Source organism: Oryx dammah, unplaced genomic scaffold, assembly GCF_014754425.2.
Source record: "Oryx dammah isolate SB20612 unplaced genomic scaffold, SCBI_Odam_1.1 HiC_scaffold_2, whole genome shotgun sequence".
Classification (NCBI taxonomy): Eukaryota; Metazoa; Chordata; class Mammalia; order Artiodactyla; family Bovidae; genus Oryx; species Oryx dammah.
Genome location: NW_024070186.1, coordinates 176209423 through 176231785, shown reverse-complemented (window position 1 = coordinate 176231785; position 22363 = coordinate 176209423). Strand labels below are relative to the sequence as shown.

Sequence of the window (22363 nt, the reverse complement as noted above, 5' to 3'; positions counted from 1 at the left end):
TAACTCATTTCCCACAGAAGGGATCAATGGTTTGTGTCTGCTGATAGACTGAGCAGCTTCTGAATTCCCCCGAGGGTCAATGATAAACACATCTATTCTTTTGCAACCCAAACCACGCAGCTCCCACCCACAATTATTTTATCCCTCTCAAAGTGTAGCTGCTGCGTGATGCATTCAAACAGATACTTGCCTTGACACATAAAATCACGCACAGTATACAGACGATAATTAAAAACATCAGAAGGAATGTGACAAAATAAGATGCCCAGAGCATACCATTACTGAGCCCTATCATGAACTGGTACTCCTGTGGGAGAGTCAACACAGAACAAATACCGTGACAGTGATATTTTCAAAACACAATCACAAATACTATCTGACTTAATCCCCATAAAAACTTATGTAGGTTAAATATCATCATTGTCATTCTGCAAAGAAACCAAGTCTCAGAAGAGTCAAATGACCTGATCAGAATCATTTAACCTAGTGAATGACAATGCTGTGATTTCCAAACCGGAATTTTGAGTAACTTACCCGTTATGGTTCTAATCTAAGAAACAGTTAATTAGAAATTTAAAACATAAAATCTAGGATCACTTTTCTCGTTATGATGTCTCAGGACACATTGGAAGAAAGTAAATAACTTTTAATATTATTATAGATGAAAGCAGGGAAATCTACAGCCCATGGGCCAAATCCAGTCTGCCTCATATTTTTTGTAAATAAAGTTTTGTTGACACATAGCCATGCTCATTCACTTCTGTATTGTCTGTGGCTGCTTTCATCCTACGACAGTAGAGTTGATAGTGGTGAAATGGTCTGTAGAACCTAAAATATTATACTGTCTTATACAGGAAAAGTTTGCAAATCTCTAATTTAAACCAAACCCCTCCAATTTTACAGATCAGAAAACCAGACCCAGAGAGGGTAAGTTGCTTTTACAAATTTATACAGCAGCAAACTCCCTGCTCTGTGCTCCTCCTGTTCTATCATGCTGCTTCTCCTTATTTCAGAGGCTACTTTTCCCTGGACAAGCACAGACTGGAGACAGACTCCCTGTGTTTGAATCCTGACTTGCCCCTTGGCAGTAAAAAGACCTTAAGCCAGCTCCTTTACCTCTCTCTGTCTCAGTGTCCTCATTTATGAATACCAAAATTTGAATAAAACTATGAGCAAGAAAGAGTTCACAGTTTTAGCAATGAGTTTCATAAACTATAATTCATCAGAAGTCAATGGATACAGACACTTGATATTTCAAGTTTTAACAAAGGCCGATCAAAATTTAGTTACAAGATGATCATTTTAATTTAAACAGCTATTTAACAAAGCAAAATTAGTGGTAGTAGTTTCCAGAGGTGATTAAAAATAGATGTTTACTACTATATTTGGTTGCTTTCCAATGTCCTTGCAATGAATTAAGGTACATTTTATTATGCAAAGGAACCATATAAGGAAATAAAGTATTAATTAAGAGATTGGAAAACTTTAAAATAACAGATTTACTAAGAATTGGTGACAAAATAGTCCTTTGAGGCCAGTTTCAACAAAAAAAATCAAAACGAGAAAGTTGACAGTGAAGTAATTTACATGACACCAAAACCTCACAGGTAGCCAAACTTTAATGTGGAGATGTGTAATGTCCACGTGCACACACTGAGAGAAAGAAAACAGAAAAAACTACACTACATCTTAAAAGATTTTGCATCTGGGTGAGTAGCCCAGGGATTTTTGACCGAGAGTCATGTTTTCCATGTCCATTTTGTTTTCTATTAAACATGCACTGTAATAGCCATGATATTTTAAAAGAAAATTAATTTGGAATTCAGTGCCTGTATTTTCAACCAGTAAGGAATTGAAACTGACTAAAATAAGGCAGCTGGGCTTCCCTGGTGACTCAGTGGTAAAGAATCTGCCTGCCAATGCAGGAGATGTGGGTTCCATCCCTGGGTTGGGAAGATCCCCTGGAGAAGGAAACGGCAATCCAATCCAGTATTCTTGCCTGGAAAACCTCATGGACAGAGGAGCCTGGTGGGCCACAGTCTATGGGGTCGCAAAAGAGTCAAACACAACTTAGTGACTAAACAACAAAGTAGCAGCTAAGGCAACAGCTAGCCAAGACCCTTAGATAGGAGGACGCTGTCTCTACTGTTCCCTCATACAAGATATCTAATAGAAAACAAAACATTCAGAGAATGCTTCCCCTTCTGAGCTAGATGGGGCAAATGGGACCAGATTTACCCTCCAGCTAGAAACAACGAGAGAAAGAGAGAGAGAGAGAGAGAGAGAGAGAGAGAGAGAGAGAATGGAATAATACAGCCATAGAAAAGAAGGAATTCTTGCATTTACAACATGAATGGACTTTGAGGGTGTTATGCCTAGGGAAATGAGTCAGATGGAGAAAGTTAAGCACTGTATGATATTACTTGCATATGAAATCTAAGAAAAATCTTATATTAAATATCAAGAACAGATTGGTGTTTGCCAGAGGTTTGTGGTGGGGGATGGGTGAAGGTGGTTAATAGTTACAAATTTCCAGTTACAAGATAAATATGTCCTGGGAATTAATGCATAGCACAATGATAACAGTTAACAATACAGTATTGTATATTGAAAGTTGCTAAGAAAGCAATCTCAAAAAGTTCTCACCACACACACATAAATTGTATTAATATATGGTGATGGATATTACCTAAATTTATTGTGGTAATCATTTCACAAGGCATGCATATATTAAATCATTATGTTGTATACCTAAAACAAATACAAATGTTATACATCAATTACATTTCAATTAAAAATAAAAATGATTGTTGTAAAGTGACAGTTAATTTTTAAGACATCTTGATTTCCATGACCTGGCGATAAAGGACAGTAATCCTTTAGAGGAGAAAAACATTGAGATAAGCCCTATGCTCACCCATCTAGTTGCTAACTAGTTGCCCGGTTAACTGGAGTGAGAACCCAGCAATGTCCCTGACAGGAGAAGACAGGGCTGGGAATCCAGGGAGGACAAAGTGGCTGAAGTTCGCACAGCCAAATAACAGGGTTAATCAGAGACAGATTTCCAGAGATCTTTGGAAGGCGCTCTTATAGACTTCTTAGTATTCACCAGCATATATGTGTGAGGAATGTCCCAGGGTAGTGAAAAGAACCATTTTAAGGATTAGAGATAAAACTATCTAGAGCTCACATTTGCCTAGAAATATTTCTTGTTTTCCCCAAAGAGTAAAACCATGTACTTTATAGGTCATAGGGAGACTATCTATAAGGATTTTGTGTTAATACTGTGTTAATACAGTATTTATAGGTCATAGGTAGGCTGCTGGTGCTGCTAAGTCACTTCAGTCGTGTCCGACTCTGTGTGACCCCACAGACGGCAGCCCACCAGGCTCCCCCATCCCTGGGATTCTCCAGGCAAGAACACTGGAGTGGGTTGCAATTTCCTTCTCCAATGCATGAAAGCGAAAAGTGAAAGTAAAGTCACTCAGTCATGTCCGACTCTTAGCGACCCCATGGTCTGCAGCCTATCAGGCTCCTCCGTCCATGAGATTTTCCAGGCAAGAGTACTGGAGTGGGGTGCCATTGCCTTCTCCGCATAGGTAGGCTATCTACAAGGATTTTGTGTTAATACAGATTTAGCTGTAGACCTGCATTTATTAACCTCAGTACTACTGGAGACATATTCAGTGCAAAATATTGTCCTAAGTGCCTCATATACATTGGGACTTCTCACTTAGTGGTATTTCTATTTTGGAGTAATTCCCCATTGTACATTATAGAATGTTTAATAGCATCCTTGGCCTCAGCTTACCAGGCGCCAGTAGCAATAGTTCTCAGTGTATTAATGTCTTTCAGTTCAGTTCAGTTGCTCAGTCGTGTCCGACTCTTTGCAACTTCATGCATCGCAGCACGCCAGGTCTCCCTGTCCATCACCAACTCCTGGAGTTCACTCAAACTCACGTCCATCGAGTCAGTGATGCCATCCAGCCATCTCATCCTCTGTCATCCCCTTTTCCTCCTGCCCCCCAATCCCTCCCAGCATCAGAGTCTTTTCCAATGAGTCAACTCTTTGCATGAGGTGGCCAAAGTACTGGAGTTTCAGCCTTAGCATCATTCCTTCCAAAGAACACCCAGGGCTAATCTTCTTTAGAAATGGACTGGTTGGATCTCCTTGCAGTCCAAGGGATTCTCAGTCTAGTCTAACACCATAGTTCAAAAGCATCAATTCTTTGGCGCTCGGCTTTCTTCACAGTCCAACTCTCACATACATACGTGACCACAGGAAAGACCATAGCCTTGACTAGACAGACGTTTGTTGACAAAGTAATGTCTCTGCTTTTCAATATGCTATCTAGATTGGTCATAATTTTTCTTCCAAGGAGTGAGCGTCTTTTAATTTCATGGCTGCAATCACCATCTGAAGTGATTTTGGAGCCCAAAAAACTAAAGTCTGACACTGTTTCCACTGTTTCCCCATCTATTTCCCATGAAGTGATGGGAACAGATGCCATGATCTTTGTTTTTTGAATGTTGAGCTTTAAGCCAACTTTTTCACTCTCCTCTTTCACTTTCATCAAGAGGCATTTTAGCTCCTCTTCACTTTCTGCCATAAGGGTCGTATCATCTGCGTATCTGAGGTTATTGATATTTCTCCCGGCAATCTTGATTCCAGCTTGTGCTTCCTCCAGCCCAGCATTTCTCATGATGTACGCTGCATATAAGTTAAATAAGCAGGGTGACAATATACAGCCTTGATGTATTCCTTTTCCCATTTGGAACCAATCTGTTGTTCCATGTCCAGTTCTAACTGTTGCTTCCTGACCTGCATACAGATTTCTCAAGAGGCAGGGCAGGTGCTCTGGGATTCCCATCTCTCTCAGATTCCCATCACCAGATGGTCAACACCAAAATCAGACTGATTATATTCTTTGCAACCAAAGATGGAGAAGCTCTATATAGTCAGCAAAAACAAGACCGGGAGCTGACTGTGGCTCAGATCATGAGCTCATTATTGCCAAATTCAGACTTAAATTGAAGAAAGTAGGGAAAACCACTAGACCATTCAGGTATGACCTAAATCAAATCCCTTATGATTATACAGTGGAAGTGAGAAACAGATTTAAGGGACTAGATCTGATAGAGTGCCTGATGAAGTATGGATGGAGGTTCGTGACATTGTACAGGAGACAGGGATCAAGACCATCCCCATGGAAAAGAAATGCAGAAAAGCAAAATGGCTGTCTGGGAAGGCCTTACAAATAGCTGTGAAAAGAAGAGAAGCGAAAAGCAAAGGAGAAAAAGAAAGATATAAGCATCTGAATGCAGTGTTCCAAAGAATAGCAGGAAGAGATAAGAAAGCCTTCCTCAGTGATCAATGCAAAGTAATAGAGGAAAACAACAGAATGAGGAAGACTAGAGATCTCTTCAAGAAAATTAGAGATACCAAGGGAACATTTCATGCAAAGATGGGCTCGATAAAAGACAGAAATGGTATGGACCTAACAGAAGCAGAAGATATTAAGAAGAGGTGGCAAGAATACATGCAAGAACTGTACAAAAAAGATCTTCACAACCCAGATAATTACGATGGTATGATCACTCACCTAGAGCCAGACATCCTGGAATGTGAAGTCAAGTGGGCCTTAGGAAGCATCACTATGAAGAAAGCTAGTGGAGGTGATGGAATTCCAGTGGAGCTGTTTCAAATCCTAAAAGATGATGCTGTGAAAGTGCTGCACTCAATATGCCAGCAAATTTGGAAAACTCAGCAGTGGCCACAGGACTAGAAAAGGTCAGTTTTCATTCCAATCCCAAAGAAAGGCAATGCCAAAGAATGCTCAGACTACCGCACAATTGCACTCATCTCACACGCTAGAAAAGTAATGCTCAAAATTCTCCAAGCCAGGCTTCAGCAATACATGGACCATGAACTTCCAGATGTTCAAGCTGGTTTTAGAAAAGGCAGAGGAACCAGAGATCAAATTGCCAAGATCCACTGGATCATGAAAAAAGCAAGAGAGTTCCACAAAAACATCTATTTCTGCTTTATTGACTATGCCAAAGCCTTTGACTGTGTGGATCACAATAAACTGTGGAAAATTAAATCTTTTGACATTACCAAATGTCCTCTGGGAGCAAACTTGCCCCCAGGTGAGTTGCCTGCTGTCCTGGAATAAATGCCTGTCTTGTTCTACATATTAGAAATTTAAAAGCAAGACTCCAAAGAACAATATTGTTTCCAGATTACTTAACTCAGTCTCAAAATAAAACTGAGGAATATAGAATACAGAAAAATCCAAGTCTCAACAAAGTAATATTTACAATGTCTGACCTCCAATTAAAAACTTACCAGGTATGACATGCAGTTTCAGAGTTGGGCCTAATGTCTCTACCCTTTGGTGTTCACAATTCTTTGTGAACTCCCCTTGTATGAATGGGTCATGCAACTTGTTTTAACCAACAGAATGTGGCAAGAGTGATTAAATGTCACTTCTGTGATTATGTTACATAGGATTATGGCACTTGTCCCACTCTGAGACTCTCTCCCTTGCTAAATTTGATGATGCTGTTGGCCATTTTAGAAGGACTTAACGTTATTGAGGCAAATTATTGAGGGTAGTATCTGGCCCACAGCCAAAAAAAAAAAACTAAAATATTCAGTACTACAACCATAAGGAATTGAATTCTACCAACAACTACATAAGCTTAAAAGTGATTCTTCTGCTAGTTGAGGTTCAGTGAGTTTACATGTCTGTGTGCTCAGTTGTGTCCAACTCTTTGTAATCCTGTGGACTGTATAACCTACCAGGCTCCTCTGTCCATGGAATTTTCCAGACAAGAATACTGGAATGGGTTGCCATTTCCTTCTCCAGGGAATTTTCCCAACCCATGGATTGAACTCACATCTCTTGCATCTTCTGCATTGGCAGGCATATTCCTTACAACTGTGCCACTTGGAAAGCCCCAGTGAGTCTATATCCTTGGATAATACCTTGATTGCAATCTTGCAGAAAACTCAGCTAAGCCTTCCTTGACTTCAACACACAAAAAGTGTGAAATAAAAGATGTGTGCTGTTAGAAACTATTAACTCAGGTAATACTGTTAAACAGCAATAAAAATATTAAAATCTATAAATCTACACTAAAAAGTTTAAAATCTAATCTACAGATACAAAAAGCTCCAGGAAATCTAAGCACAGGAAACTTGAAAAAAACAGACCAAAGCATACCATAGTCAAATTCCTGAAAACTAGGGGAAAAAAAGAAGAAGAAGAAATCTTTAAAAAGAGATTAAAAAAGGATGTATTATGTACAGATGGGCAGAAATACCCATCTTATTTAAAGCAACAAGACGATAGGTCAGATATTAAAGTACTCAAGCAAAATCATTACCTTAGAATTCTTAACACAATTTAAGTATCTTTCAAAAATGATAGCAAAATAAAAACCTTGCCAAACATGCAAAACTGAAATAATATATCAACAGAGGAACAGCATTACCAAAAATAAAAAAGGAAATCCATCAGGCAGAATGAATATATAAGAAGATATAAAGATGAATCTGGACCTGCTCAAGGGAAAAACAAGACAAGAAATGAGAATGACATTTGTTGTTCAGTAGCTAAGTTGTGTCCAACTCTTTGTGACCCCATGGACTGCAGCACAACAGGTTTCCCTCTCCTTCACTGTTTCCTGGAGTTTGCTCAAACTCATGTCCATTGAGTCAGTGATGCCAACCAACCATCTCATCCTCTGTTGTTCCTGACTCCTCCTGCCCTCAATCTTTCCCAGTATCAGGGTATTTTCAAATGAGTTGTCTCTCTGTATCAGGAGGCCAAACTATTGGAGCTTCAGCTTCAGTATCAGTCCTTCCAATGAATATTCAGGGTTGATTTCCTTTAGGAAAGACTGGTTTGATCTCCTTATAGTCCAAGAGTCTTCTCCAACATCACAGTTCGAAAGCATCAATTCTTCAGTGCTCAGCCTTATTTATGGTCCAACTCTCACATTTGTACACGACTGCTGGAAAAACCTGCAGTGATTTTAGAGTCCAAGGAAATAAAATCTGCCACGGTTTCCACTTTTTCCTCATCTATTTGCCATGGAGTGATGGGACTGGATGCCATGATCTTAGTTTTGTGAATGTTGAGTTTTAAGCCAGCTGCTTCACTCTCCTCTTTCATCTTCAACAAGAGATTCTAGTTCCTCTTCACATTTTGCCTTTAGAGGGGTATTATCTGCATATTTGTCTGGAGAAGGAAATGGCAATCCACTCCAGTACTCTTGCCTGGAAAATCCCATGGATGGAGGAGCCTGGTGGGCTGCAGTCCATGGGGTCACAAAGAGTCACATGACTGAGCAACTTCACTTCACTCACTTCACTTGCTTCATACTTTATCAATGGAGAAGGAAATGGCAACCCACTCCAGTATTCTTGCCTGGAGAATCCCATAGACAGAGGAGCCTGGCAGGCCATGGTCCATGGGGTCGCAAAGAGTTGGACATGATTGAGGTGACTAAGCAACGCATCTGCATATTTGAGGTTGTTGATATTCCTTCTGGCAATCTTGATTCCTGCTTGTGATTCATCCAGCCCAGTATTTTGCATGATGTACTCTGCATATAAGTTACATAAGCAGGGTGACAACATACAGCCTTGACATACTCCTTTCCCAATTTTGAAGAAAGTATAAAACCTTTTTCCTTACTCTTTAAATCTTAAAATCTTCTACCTTATTATTCAAATATCTTTAGACATGTAATTGCTTTTTTAACCAAAAATCATAGCAATATATTGTGAGGAAGCAAAATATATGACAAAATGGCAAATGTGAATAATATAAACGCAAACCAACCATGAAAATCACACAACTTATTACCAGAGAATTACAACTAATAAGAAAACAAAGTTAAATTGAATAAATAGTAATCAAAATGATTACTTTTGTGCAATCTCAAAAACAACAGAATGATCTCTGTCCATTTCCAAGGCAAACCACTCAATATCACAATAAGCCAAGTCTACGACCCAACCACTAATGATGAAGAAGTTAAGTTGAATGGTTCTGTGAAGACGTACAAGAACTTCTAGAACTAACACTGAAAAAGATGTCCTTTTAATTATAGGGGACTGGAATGCAAAACTAGGCCATCAAGAGATACATGGAGTAACAGGCAGGCTTGGCCTTAGAGTACAAAATGAAGCAAGGCAAAGGCTAACAGAATTTTCCCAAGAGAATGCACTGGTCATAGCAAACACTCTCTTCCAACAACACAAGAGATGACTCTACATGGACATCACCAGATGGTCAATACTGAAGTCAGATTGATTATATTTTTTGTAGCTGAAGATGAAGATCTCTACATTTAGCAAAAACAAGACCAAGAGCTGACTTGTTTGTCAGATCATAAACTCTTTATTGCAAAATGCAGACTTAAATTGAAGAACATAGAGAAAACCACCAAGCCTTTCAGGTATGACCTAAATCAAATTCCTTTTGATTATACAGTGAAAGTAACAAATCGATTCAAGGGATTAGATCTGATAGAGTGCCTGAAGAACTATGGATGGAGGTTCATAACATTGTACAAGATGCAGATATCAAAATCATCCCCAAGAAAAGCAAATGTAAAAAGGCAAAATGGTTGTCCAAGGAGGCCTTACAAAGAGCTGAAAAAAGAAGTGAAAGACAAAGGAGAAAAAGAAAGATATAACCACCTGAATGAAGAGTTCCAAAGAATAGCAAGGAGAGATAAGAAGCCTTTTTAAGTGAAATTGAAGTTGCTCAGTCGGGTCCAACTCTTTGCGACCCGTGGACTGTAGCCCACCAAGCTCCTCCGTCCATGGGATTCTTCAGGCAAGAATACTGGAGTGGGTTGCCATTTCCTTCTCCAGGGGATCTTCCTGACCCAGGGATCGAACCCAGGTCACCCACATGCAGGCAGACGCTTTAACCTCTGCACCACCAGGGAAGCCCCAAAGTGAAAGTGAAGTCACTAAGTTGTGCTTGACTCTTTGCGACCCCATGGATAGTAGCCTGCACCAAGCTCCTCCGTCCATGGGATTTTCAAGGCAAAAGTACTGGAGTGGGTTGCCATTTCCTTCTCCAGGGAATCTTCCCAACCCAGGGATCGAACCCAGGTCTCATTGTAGACAGACGCTTTACCATCTGAGCCACCAGGGAAGTCCTTTTTAAGTGAACATTGCAAAGAAATAGAGGAAAACAATAGAATGGGAAAGACTAGAGAGCTCTTAAAGAAAATTAGAGACAGCAAGGGAACATTTCATGCAAAGAGATGCACTATAAAGGACAGAAACTGTATGGGCCAAAGAGAAGCAGAAGATAATAAGAATAAATGGTAAGAATAGATAGAATAACTATATAAAAAAGATCTTAATGACCCAGATAACAATGATGGTGTGATCACTCACCTAGAACCAAACATCCTGGAGTGTGAAGTCAAGTGGGCCTTAGGAAGCATCACTATGAACAAAGCTAGTGGAGGTGATGAAATTCCACCTGAGCTATTTCAAATCCTAAAAGATGATGCTGTTAAAGTGCTGCTCAATATGCCAGCAAATTTGGAAAATTCAGCAGTGCCCACAGGACTGGAAAAGGTCATTTTTTATTTCAATACCCAATAAGGGAAATGTCGAAGAATGTTCAAATTACTGCACAACTGCACTCATTTCACATGGTAGCAAAGTATTGTTCAAAATCCTTCCAGTTACTTCAACAGTGTGTGAGCCCAGAACATCCACATGTACAAGCTGGATTTAAAAAGGCAGAGGAACCAGAGATCAAACTGCAAACATCCATTGGATCATAGGAAAAGGAAGAGAATTCCAGAAGAACATCTACTACACTAAAGTCCTTGACTGTTTCGATCACAACAAACTGGAAAATTCTTAAATTTTACCAGACCACCTTACCTGCTTCCTGAGAAACCTCTATGCAGGTCAAGAAACAACCATTGGAATCAGACAAGTAACAACGGACTGGTTCCAAATTGGGAAAGTATTGTCACCCAGCTTATTTAACTTATATGCAGAGTACATCATGAGAATAGCCAGGCTGGATAAAGCACAAGCTGGAATCAAGATTGTGGGGAGAAATATCAGCAACTTCAGATATGCAGATAACACCACCATTATGGCAGAAAGCAAAGAGGGAATAAAGAGCCCCATGATGAAAGTGAAAGAAGGGAGTGAAAGAGCTTGCTTAAAACTCAACATTCAAAATGAACATCATGACATCCTGTCCCATCACTTCATAGCAAACAGATGAGGAAACAATGAAACAGTGACAGACTTTTTTCTCTTGGGCTCCAAAATCACTGTGGACAGTGACTGCAGCCATAAAATTAAAAGGCACTTGCTCCTTGGAAAAAAAAGCTATGACAAACCTGGACAGCATATTAAAAAGCAGAGACATTACTCTGCTGACAAAGTTGTGTATAGTCAAAGCTATGGTTTTTCCAGTAGTCAGGTACAGATGTGAGAGCTGGACATTAAAAAGGGCTTAGGGCCAAAAAATTGATGCCTTTGAACTGTGGTGTTAGAAAAGACACTTGAGAGTTCCTTGGACAGTAAGGAGATCGAACTAGTCAATCCTAAAGGAAATCAACTGTGAATATTCACTGAAAGGACTAATGCTGGAGCTGAAGCTCCAATGCTCTTGCCACCTGATGGGAAAAACTGACTCATTGGAAAAGACCCTGATGCTGGGAAAAATTGAAGGCATGAAGAGAAGTGGACGACAGAGGACAAGATGGTTGGATAGCATCACCGACTCAGTAGCTATGTGTTTGAGCAAACTCTGGGAGATGATGAAGGACAGGGAAGCCTGGCATATTGCGGTCTATTTAGATCACAAAGAGTCAGACACAACTGAGCAACTGAACAACAACAACAAAATCTTTAAACAAGTTGGAAGAGATAGCCATTAGAAATACACACACACCTAACAAAAAAGTACTTCAGCCTGGAAGGACTGAAAAATACAGCCTAAGCAAAGCTTACATGCTAAGACTTTATCAGGAGGTTCATTCATAGAATAGCAAGAATGAGCGAATTAAGATGTGAAGGAGAGAAAAAAATTGGATGTAATGTGTTTAGCACACTGGCCACAGGCTGATAAAAAGAAATGTATTCAAATGCTATTATTCCACTAAGTCAAATGGAAGCATCAGGCCTTAAGTTAGTCCACTGCAGGGAGACAGGCAATGAGATTTATTGATGTCAACTCTTTATTATCTCTTCACTCCATGGTCAAAGTTCAGTCGTCTGGTTGACAACTTCCCTGAGTTTCTGAGTTGGGTGACCTGAAGATTCCATGAAGCCACTGTTGATGAAAGATCCCTCATTCCATGACACAAGCTCTTTCTTTGAGCCCAGAAATGAATAGAACTAGCTCCCAATGCAGGAATAATATTTGCCATTCCAAACCCTGTTCCTTAGAAGGGAGTTTAAAACAACCAGCAATGTTATTAACAGAAGACAAGGTGATAACATTGGTGGACAGGGTCTCTGCAAAGAAATAAGTCAAGTCATGCAAAACAGGTGAAAATAAGCAAATCCCATGTACTGGGTCCCCTACATGTAACATCAACATGTATAAAGCTAAAACTGATAATTAAAAGGAAAAATTAGACAACTCAACTTAGAGGGGTGGGAATGGGTGGGAGGTTGGAGGGAGATTCAAGAGGGAGAGGACATATGTACACCTATGGTTAATTTATGTTGATGTAAAACAGAAATTGAACCAATATTATAAACCAATCATCAATCAATTAAAAATACATAAATATTTAAAAATAATGGGGAACATGTGTACACCCATGGTGGATTCATGTTGATGTATGGCAAAACCAATACAATATTTTAAAGTAAAAAAATAATAATAATAAACATAAAGGTAGATATTTACTATACTTCTCACAGTAACTGATAACAACTAATAGATAAAACATGAACATGAACAATGTGAATAACAAAATTGATGTAATATGTACAGAAAACTGCACCCTTTTAATGCTCAGCACACATTGTTTTTCAGTGCACATGTGATAACATAACATTTGTTAAAATTGGCTATATTCTAGTCCATAAAGCATGTTTCAATAAAATTTTTAAAAACTGAAATAAAAGACTGGCACCTAGTATGTTATTGTGTTTTTTAAACACATTAAAAACCACTCTGTTCTATTAAGTTCACAATTGTGAGCTTCAAAATCTGCTGAATGATCCTTGATCAAATTACAGATTACAAACATTCAAGAAACATTTTCATTCTTCTCATAGAATGGTCTGAGAATTGTATTTTCTCTGGCTTCCAAAACAGAGGTTAATGATTTAGTAAGTGTGGGTGTATGTTACTTGAATGTCCTCTTTAGGGAAAGATTACCTATACCTTTCATTGATATCTGTGAAGATTTCTTTATTTCAACCACATCAACTAATAGTGGTGACTTCTATTGCTATTATGAAGATACATCAGGATCTTAACAAACTGCTAGCTTTTGATCCTTAAAAAGCAACTTGTAACACTATTTTAAACTTATAATGGTCCTTGAAATTTTATAAATGTCCTATGGGTCAAAGAAAAAATTAACAAAGAAATTAGAAACTATTATGAAATATATGATAAAGAAAACATTGTATTTAAACTTATAGGTTGTAACAAAAGTTGATTTGACTTAAATTTAGAGGCTTATGTGCAAAGATTAGAAAAAAAGGTCTAAAGAACAACAAGGAAGAGAATGTAGGGAAACTCAGCCAGCAAAAACTGGCCACAGAAAGCAGGAATCATAAAGGAAAAGACTTTATTACTTTAAAATTCAGAACTTTTACAAGCCAAAGACACCATTAAAGCAAGTTACAGGTTGGGAGAACATACTTGCAATACATACATCACATAAAGAGCTTGTATCCAAAATATATAAAGAATCAATGAAAAGCAATGAGAAAAGACACAACCCAACAGAAAAGTGGGTTCACTTCACAAAAGAGAATATCCATGTAGCCAAAAAGCATGTAAAAAAGTGTTCAACATCATTAGTTAACAAGGCAAATTAAAATCACAATGAGTTTACCACTATACCCTTTCCAGAATGGTTGAAAGTTTAAAAGGCTAATACTACCAATTGTTGGCATACTTATGGAACAAGAGTAACTCTCTTACATTATTGATAAGAGAATGAATTGGCACAAACTTTAGAAAAAAATTCACTTTATTTAACAAGGTTGAAAATATGTATATTTTATACTCTACCAATCTTAATCTTAGGTATATATCCAACAGAAAAATGTGCACATCTTCACCAAAATATATCCTTCAATAAAAAATAAATAAATTTAAAATAAAAAAGTATAAAAGGGAATATTTCACTGAGAGAAAAACTATTGCTAATATATTAGCATATATATTTTTTCCTCTGATACACATGCTTTTTGCAAAAATGGGATATCTGCATTGTTTCAGGATATGCTTTTTTTCATTTAACATTATATTGGGGGCTTCTCAACTGTTATTGAATAAACCTACAGCTTCATTAAAAAGAAATATTCACATTGGTTTACTGTAATAGGCCAATACTTGAACAGCTAAATATTCATCAGCAATAGTGACAAACTGTGGTATAGTCATAAAGTGTAACACACAACAATGAAAATGGCCACATTGCATCTATACAGAAAACGTCAATAGCTCCCGAAACAAAAGAACGGCTATTATATGGTTCTATTTAAATAAAGTATTTAAACCAGGCAACAATAATATACAATTTTAGAATTTAAATAGTAACTATTTTTAGAGAAGAGAGATGTAGTTATTTAGATGGGATGCGAAGAGGTGTTCAGATTACAGGCAATATTCTATATCTTGGCTGGAACAGTACTTGTGAGTTCATGTTTCAAAAATCTGTACACATTGGTATGTATTTATTTTAATTCAAGTTTTTAAATGAGAAATTAAATAACAAATAATTTAAACTACATGATCAACATTTGTGTTAACAGGTCCTGGAGACACAGAAAAAAAATTAGCAAGCTGAAGTTTAAAGTTGAAAATAGATTTCAAGGAGATTATTCACTAAGTAGGAAAAAAGAGAAAAATATGTGGTAGTCAGGGAAATGGCTAGATGATGAAAAATTAACAAGAGCTTGCAGTAGAAAATGACATTTCCAAAAATGGAGAGAAAGGAACAGAATGTATGCTGGTTGACACACGCTGCACACACGGGACAAAGGGAATGGAAAGATAACTAACCGTTGATAGCTACATAATATTTCCTATGTGCTAACAATTAAGATCTCTTTAATTATCACACAACTCTATGTGGTAAGAGTATTTTTACCTCCATTTTACAAATGAGGCCCAGAGAAGTTAAGAAAGTTACCCAAAAGTTATAGGGGTAGGAAATGGCAGTACTCAGGTGCTACACATTCTATACTACACTGATAAGACTTAGGTTTCAAGCCTGGGTGATTTAGAGGGTGATACATGGCAACCCTGGAGAAGGCGATGGCACCCCACTCCAGTACTCTTGTCTGGAAAATCCCATGGATGGAGGAGCCTGGTGGGCTGCAGTCCATGGGGTCGCTAGGAGTCGGACACAACTGAGCGACTTCACTTTCACTTTTCACTTTCATGCATTGGAGAAGGAAATGGCAACCCACTCCAGTGTTCTTGCCTGGAGAATCCCAGAGACGGGGGAGCCTGGTGGGCTGCCGTCTATGGGGTTACACAGATTTGGACACGACTGAAGCAACTTAGCAGCAGCACATGGCAACCCACTCCAGTATACTTGCCTGGAGAATCCCATGGGCAGAGCAGCATGGTAGGCTACAGTACAGGGTTGCAAATTAATGGATAGATGGATAAATTAATGGCTTTCTCTCTGACTTTAGAGCCACTGCTCTTTATAATATGATCTTGATTTGACTTGATATTAAAAAGATCCTCAAATCTTGGAATTGAAGTATATATTAGGGTCATAATTTATAACCTTGTATGATTATTTCTTTTTTGTTCATTTTATTCCAAAGAAGATTCAGGATATTTAATATATGATTTCTCTTCACAATATTCTTATTGAATAGTCAATAAAATTATAAGCCAGATCAAGAATTTAGATAAAAGAAAAACACCAGCAAACTGACAAATGACACAGTATATATATTCTATGCCCAATCTATATTTGTATATTGCTATAGTGTTATAATCATTCATTAGTAACAAATGTATAGACATAGTCCAAATCTATGCACAAATCTGTTCCACAGGCCCAAAATGAAACAAAGAAAGTGAATTTACCTTTAATCTGGTTTCCTTTTCCATAACAATGGTCCTGATAAGAGTAAGTTCAGTTAGAGAAAATATAAGTAAAACTGCTAAAGGGAAGAGAGATAAAAAAGTTAAAAAAAATTGATCTTTATAATAAGCAGGGTATGGAAATCTGCCAACAAAAATGATGACATTTTCAAATAGCATTTCCGCAGCTCTGCCATTATGGTACACAATGATGGCCTTATCTAAGGCATGCTGCACAAGCAGGAATCCGTCTTTGTAGTACTCTAAGTGAAAAAACAAAGATTGCCAAGTTTAGTATATTAGGAAACAGCAAGGCAAACACAGAAGGCAATTCAGGTAATTCTAAGTTTTTAACTCATAAAACAAAGCAAATACACATAACTTATAATAGTTTGGAATATAAAGAGATAATAAATAGCATGGAATTGCATTACCACCTTCCCCAAACTAAAATACTTGCATCCAAATGTTACAGTTGGTTTATGTAATATTATCAGTCAAAAAAAATGAGAATTCAAGGAAATATCAGATATACTTTTCTTCTTCTTTTTTAAAAATTTATTCTATTTTTTATTTATTTTTTAAATTTAATCTTATTTATTTTAATAGCAGGCTAATTACTTTACAATATTGTATCAGTTTTGCCATACATCAATATGAGTCTGCCATGGGTGTACATGTGTTCCCCATCCTGAACCCTCCTCCCACCTCCTTCCCTGTACCATCCCTCTGGGTCATCCCAGTGCACCAGCCCCAAACATCCTGTATCCTGCATCGAACCTGAACTGGCGATTCATTTCTTATATGATATTATACATGTTTCAATGCCATTCTCCCAAATCATCCCACCTTCTCCCTTTCTCACAGAGTCCAAAAGACTGTTCTGTACATCTGTGTCTCTTTTGCTGTCTCACATACAGGGTTATCATCACCATCTTTCTAAATTCCATATATATGCATTAGTATACTGTATAAACTCAAAATGGATTAAAGATCTAAACGTAAGACCCAAAACTATAAAACTCCTAGAGGAGAACATAGGCAAAACACTCTCCGACATAAATCACAGCAGGATCCTCTATGACCCACCTCCCAGAATATTGGAAATAAAAGCAAAAATATGGGACCTAATAAAACTTAAAAGCTTCTGCATAACAAAGGAAACTATAAGCAAGGTGAAAGACAGCCTTCAGGATGGGAGAAAATAATAGCAAATGAAGCAACTGACAAAGAACTAATCTCAAAAATATACAAGCAATACCTGCAGCTCAATTCCAGAAAAATAAACGATCCAATCCAAAAGTGGGCCAAAGAACTAAATAGACATTTCTCCAAAGAAGACATACAGATGGCTAGCAAACACATGAAAAGATGCTCAACATCACTCATTATCAGAAAAATGCAAATCAAAACCACAATGAGGTACCATTTCATGCCAGTCAGAATGGCTGGGATCCAAAATCTACAAACAATAAATGCTGGAGAGGGTGTGGAGAAAAGGGAACACTCTTACACTGTTGGTGGGAATGCAAACTAGTACAGCCACTATGGAGAATAATAGCAGTGGAGAGATTCCTTAAAAATCTGGAAATAGAACTGCCTTATGACCCAGCAATCCCACTACTGGGCATACACACTGAGGAAACCAGAAGTGAAAGAGACACGTGTACCCCAATGTTCATCGCAGCACTGTTTATAATAGCCAGGACATGGAAACAACCTAGATGTCCATCAGCAAATGAATGGATAAGAAAGCTGTGGTACATATACACAATGGAGTATTACTCAGCCATTAAAAAGAATACATTTGAATCAGTTCTAATGAGGTGGATGAAACTGGAGCCTATAATACAGAGTGAAGTAAGCCAGAAAGAAAAACACCAGATATACTTTTCTATGCCAGATACACGCATAGAAATTAAGCTTAAAACAAGATATGACATAATTCCATTTACAATAGCATTGAAAAGAATAAAATACATAGGAAGAAACTTAACCAAAGAGGTAAATTACTTGTACACTGAAAACTACAAAGCATTCCTGAAATTAATAAAGAAGACACAAATAAATTAAAAGATATCCTGTGTTCATGAATTGGAAGACAATACTCATACTAATCAAGAGTTATCTGCAGATTCAATATAACCTCTATCAAAACCCCAAATGCATTTTATAGAAATAGACAAAAATCCTAAAATCCATATGAAATTGCAAAAGATTCTGAGTAGCCAAAATAATCCTGAGCAAGAAAAACACTTGTTCTTGTAAGCTGGAGGACTCATATGTCCTGATTTTAAAATATATTAGGAAGTTACAGTAATCAAGAGTATGGTACTGGCATAAAGACAGACATAGAGACAAATGAAAAACAACAGATGACCCAGAAATAAACTCTCATATATGGTCAAATGATCTTTGCTACGGGCATTGGGAAAAAAATACAGTCTCTTCAAAAGAAATGGTGTTGGATAAACTGGAAGTCCACAAGCAAAAAAAATGAATCTGGATCCTTACCTTATACCATAATCAAAAATTAAGTGAAAATGGATTGAATACCTAAACACAAGACCTGACGTTGTAAAACTCATCAGTTCAGTTCAGTTCAGTTTCTCAGTCACGTCCGACTCTTTGCGACCCCATGAATCGCAGCACGCCAGGCCTCCCTGTCCATCACCAACTCCCGGAGTTCACTCAGACTCACGTCCATCGAGTCAGTGATGCCATCCAGCCATCTCATCCTCTGTCGTCCCCTTCTCCTCCTGCCCCCAATCCCTCCCAGCATCAGAGTCTTTTCCAATGAGTCAACTCTTTACATGAGGTGGCCAAAGTACCGGAGTTTCAGCTTTAGCATCATTCCTTCCAAAGAAATCCCAGGGCTGATCTCCAGAATGGACTGGTTGGATCTCCTTGCAGTCCAAGGGACTCTCAAGAGTCTTCTCCAACACCACAGTTCAAAAGCATTAATTCTTCAGCACTCAGCCTTCTTCACAGTCCAACTCTCACATCCACACATGACCACAGGAAAAGCCATAGCCTTGACTAGACGGACCTTAGGCGGAAAAGTAATGTCTCTGCTTTTGAATATGCTATCTAGGTTGGTCATAACTTTTCTTCCAAGGAGTAAGCGTCTTTTAATTTCATGGCTGCATTCACCATCTGCAGTGATTTTGGAGCCCAAAAAGATAAAGTTTGACACTGTTTCCCCATCTATTTCCCATGAAGTGATGGGACTGGATGCCATGATCTTCGTTTTCTGAATGTTGAGCTTTAAGCCAACTTTTTCACTCTCCTCTTTCACTTTCTTCAACAGGCTTTTTAGTTTCTCTTCATTTTCTGCCATAAGGGTGGTGTCATCTGCATATCTGAGGTTATTGATATTTCTCCCAGCAATCTTGATTCCAGCTTGTGTTTCTTCCAGTCCAGCATTTCTCATGATGTACTCTGCATAGAAGTTAAATAAGCAGGGTGACAATATACAGCCTTGACATACTCCTTTTCCTATTTGGAACCAGTCTGTTGTTCCATGTCCAGTTCTAACTGTTGCTTCCTGACCTGCATACAGATTTCTCAAGAGGCAGGTTAGGTGGTCTGGTATTCCCATCTCTCTCAGAATTTTCCACAGTTTATTGTGATCCATACAGTCAAAGGCTTTGGCATAGTCAATAAAGCAGAAATAGATGTTTTTCTGGAACTCTCTTGCTTTTTCCATGATCCAGCGGATGTTCAGAAGAAAACAAAGGGCAAATTATTCATGACATTGGATTTGGTGATGATTTCTCAGACATGACATCAAAAGCACCTGGACAAGCAAAAATAAACAAAGTAGACTCCATCACACTTAAAAATGTTTCCACAGCAAAGGGAACAATCAACAGAATGAAAAGACAACTAATGAAATGGGAGAAAATAATTATAAATCATAAAATTTATAAAGGGCTAATATTCAGAATATATAAAGAACTTCTAAAACTGAACAACAACTAAACAACCATATTAAAAAACATGAATGACTTGAACAGACATTTCTTCAAAAAATATACAAGGGGACAAAAAGCAAATAAAAAAATCATCAAATTCACTAATCATCAGGGAAATATGTATCAAAACCACAAGATGCCACCTCACACCTGTCAAGATGGCCACATCCAAAAACAGAGAAAATAACAAATTTTGGTGAAGAGGTAAGGCAGTTGAAATCCTTGTGAACTACTGGTAGAAATATAAAACAGTGCACTTGCAATGGAAAACAGGATGGAGGTTTCTCAAAATATTACAAATAATTGCCATAAAATCCAATAATTACATTTTTTGGAATATATAAAGAATTCAAAAGAAGATCTCAATGAAATATCTGCACACACATATTCATTGTAGCATTATTCACAATAGCCAAGAGATGAAAGCAACCTAAATGTTCTTTGATAGATAAATGGATAAACCAACTGTGGCATGTGTTTGTATATATATATATATATATACACCCCAATGCCAAACAAGCTGAAGTTGAAATGTTCTATGATGACCTACAAGACCTTCTAGAACTAACACCAAAAAAAGATGTCCTTTTCATCATAGGAGACTGGAATGTAAATGTAGGAAGTCAAGAGATACCTGGAGTAACAGGCAAATTTGGCCTCAGAGTACAAAATGAAGCAAGGCAAAAGCTAACAGAGTTTTGCCAAGAGAATGTACTGATAATAACAATAATCCTCTTCCAACAACACAAGAGACAACAACTCTACATGTGGACATTACCCCATGATCAATACCTGAATCAGATTAATTATATTCTTTGCAGTCAAAGATGGAGAAGTTCTATAGAGTCAGCAAAAGCAAGACCAGGAGCTGACTGTGGCTCAGATCATGAATATCTTATTGCAAAATTCAGACTTAAATTGAAGAAAGTAGGGAAAACCACTAGACCATTAGTGTATGAGCTAAATCAAATCCCTTACAATTATACAGTGGAAGTGACAAATAGATTCAAGGGATTAGATCTGATAGACAGAGTGCCTAAAGAACTACGGATGGAGGTTCATGATATTGTACAGGAGGTGGTAGCCTAATACCATCCCTAAGAAAAAGAAATGCAAAAGGGCAAAATGTTTGTCTGAGGAGGCCTTATGAATAGCTGAGAAAAAAAGAGAAGTGAAAGGCAAAGGAGAAAAGGAGAGATATACCCATCTGAATGCAAAGTTCCAAAGAACAGCAAGTGGAAAGAAACAAAGGAAACCAATAGAAAAGGAAAGACTAGAGATCTCTTCAAGAAAATTAGAGACACCAAGGAAACATTTCATGCAAAGATGGGCTCAATAAAGGACAGAAATGGTATGGACATAAAAGAAGCAGAAGATATTAAGAAAAGGTGGCAAGAATACACAGAAAAAAACTATACAAGAAAGATCTTGACCCATAAAAGCACAATGGTGTGATCACTTACCTAGAGCCAGACATCCTGGAATGTGAAGTCAAGTGGGCCTTAGGGAGCATCACTACAAACAAAGCTAGTGGAGGTGATGGAATTCCAGTGGAGTTATTTCAAATCCTGAAAGATGATGCTGTGAAAGTGCTGCACTCAATATGCCAGCAAATTTGGAAAACTCAGCAGTGGCCACAGGACTGGAAAAGGTCAGTTTTCATTCCAATCCCAAAGAAAGGCAATGCCAAAGAATGCTCAAACTCCCGCACAATTGCACCCATCTCACACACTAGCAAAGTAATGCTCAAAATTTTCCGAGTCAGGCTTCAACAGTAGGTGAACCATGAACTTCCAGAAGTTCAAGCTGGATTTAGAAAAGGCAGAGGAACCAGAGACCAAATTGCCAACATTCACTGGATCATTGAAAGCAAGAGAGTTCCACAAAAACATCTATTTCTGCTTTATTGACTATGTCAAAACCTTTGACTGTGTGGATCACAACAAACTGTGGAAAATTCTTCAAGAGATGGGAATACCAGGCCACTTTACCTGCCTCCAGAGAAATCTGTATTCAGTCAAGAAGCATTGGTTAGAACAGTACATGGAACAATAGACTGGTTCCAAATTGGGA

The 22363-nt window shown here is 37.9% G+C and overlaps 1 protein-coding gene across 1 annotated transcript in view; it reads right to left on the bottom strand.

The window, feature by feature from the left end:
* LOC120882546 (ATP-binding cassette sub-family A member 3-like) overlaps nucleotides 1-22363 on the bottom strand; it is a 229630-nt gene that overhangs the window by 183466 nt on the left and 23801 nt on the right. The window contains exons 5-6 of the mRNA XM_040266561.1: nucleotides 16317-16576; nucleotides 191-307 (exon numbers count right to left, since the gene is read on the bottom strand). Of these exons, the coding sequence (XP_040122495.1) occupies nucleotides 191-307; nucleotides 16317-16576 (377 nt within the window). The remainder of the gene's footprint in view (nucleotides 1-190; nucleotides 308-16316; nucleotides 16577-22363) is intronic.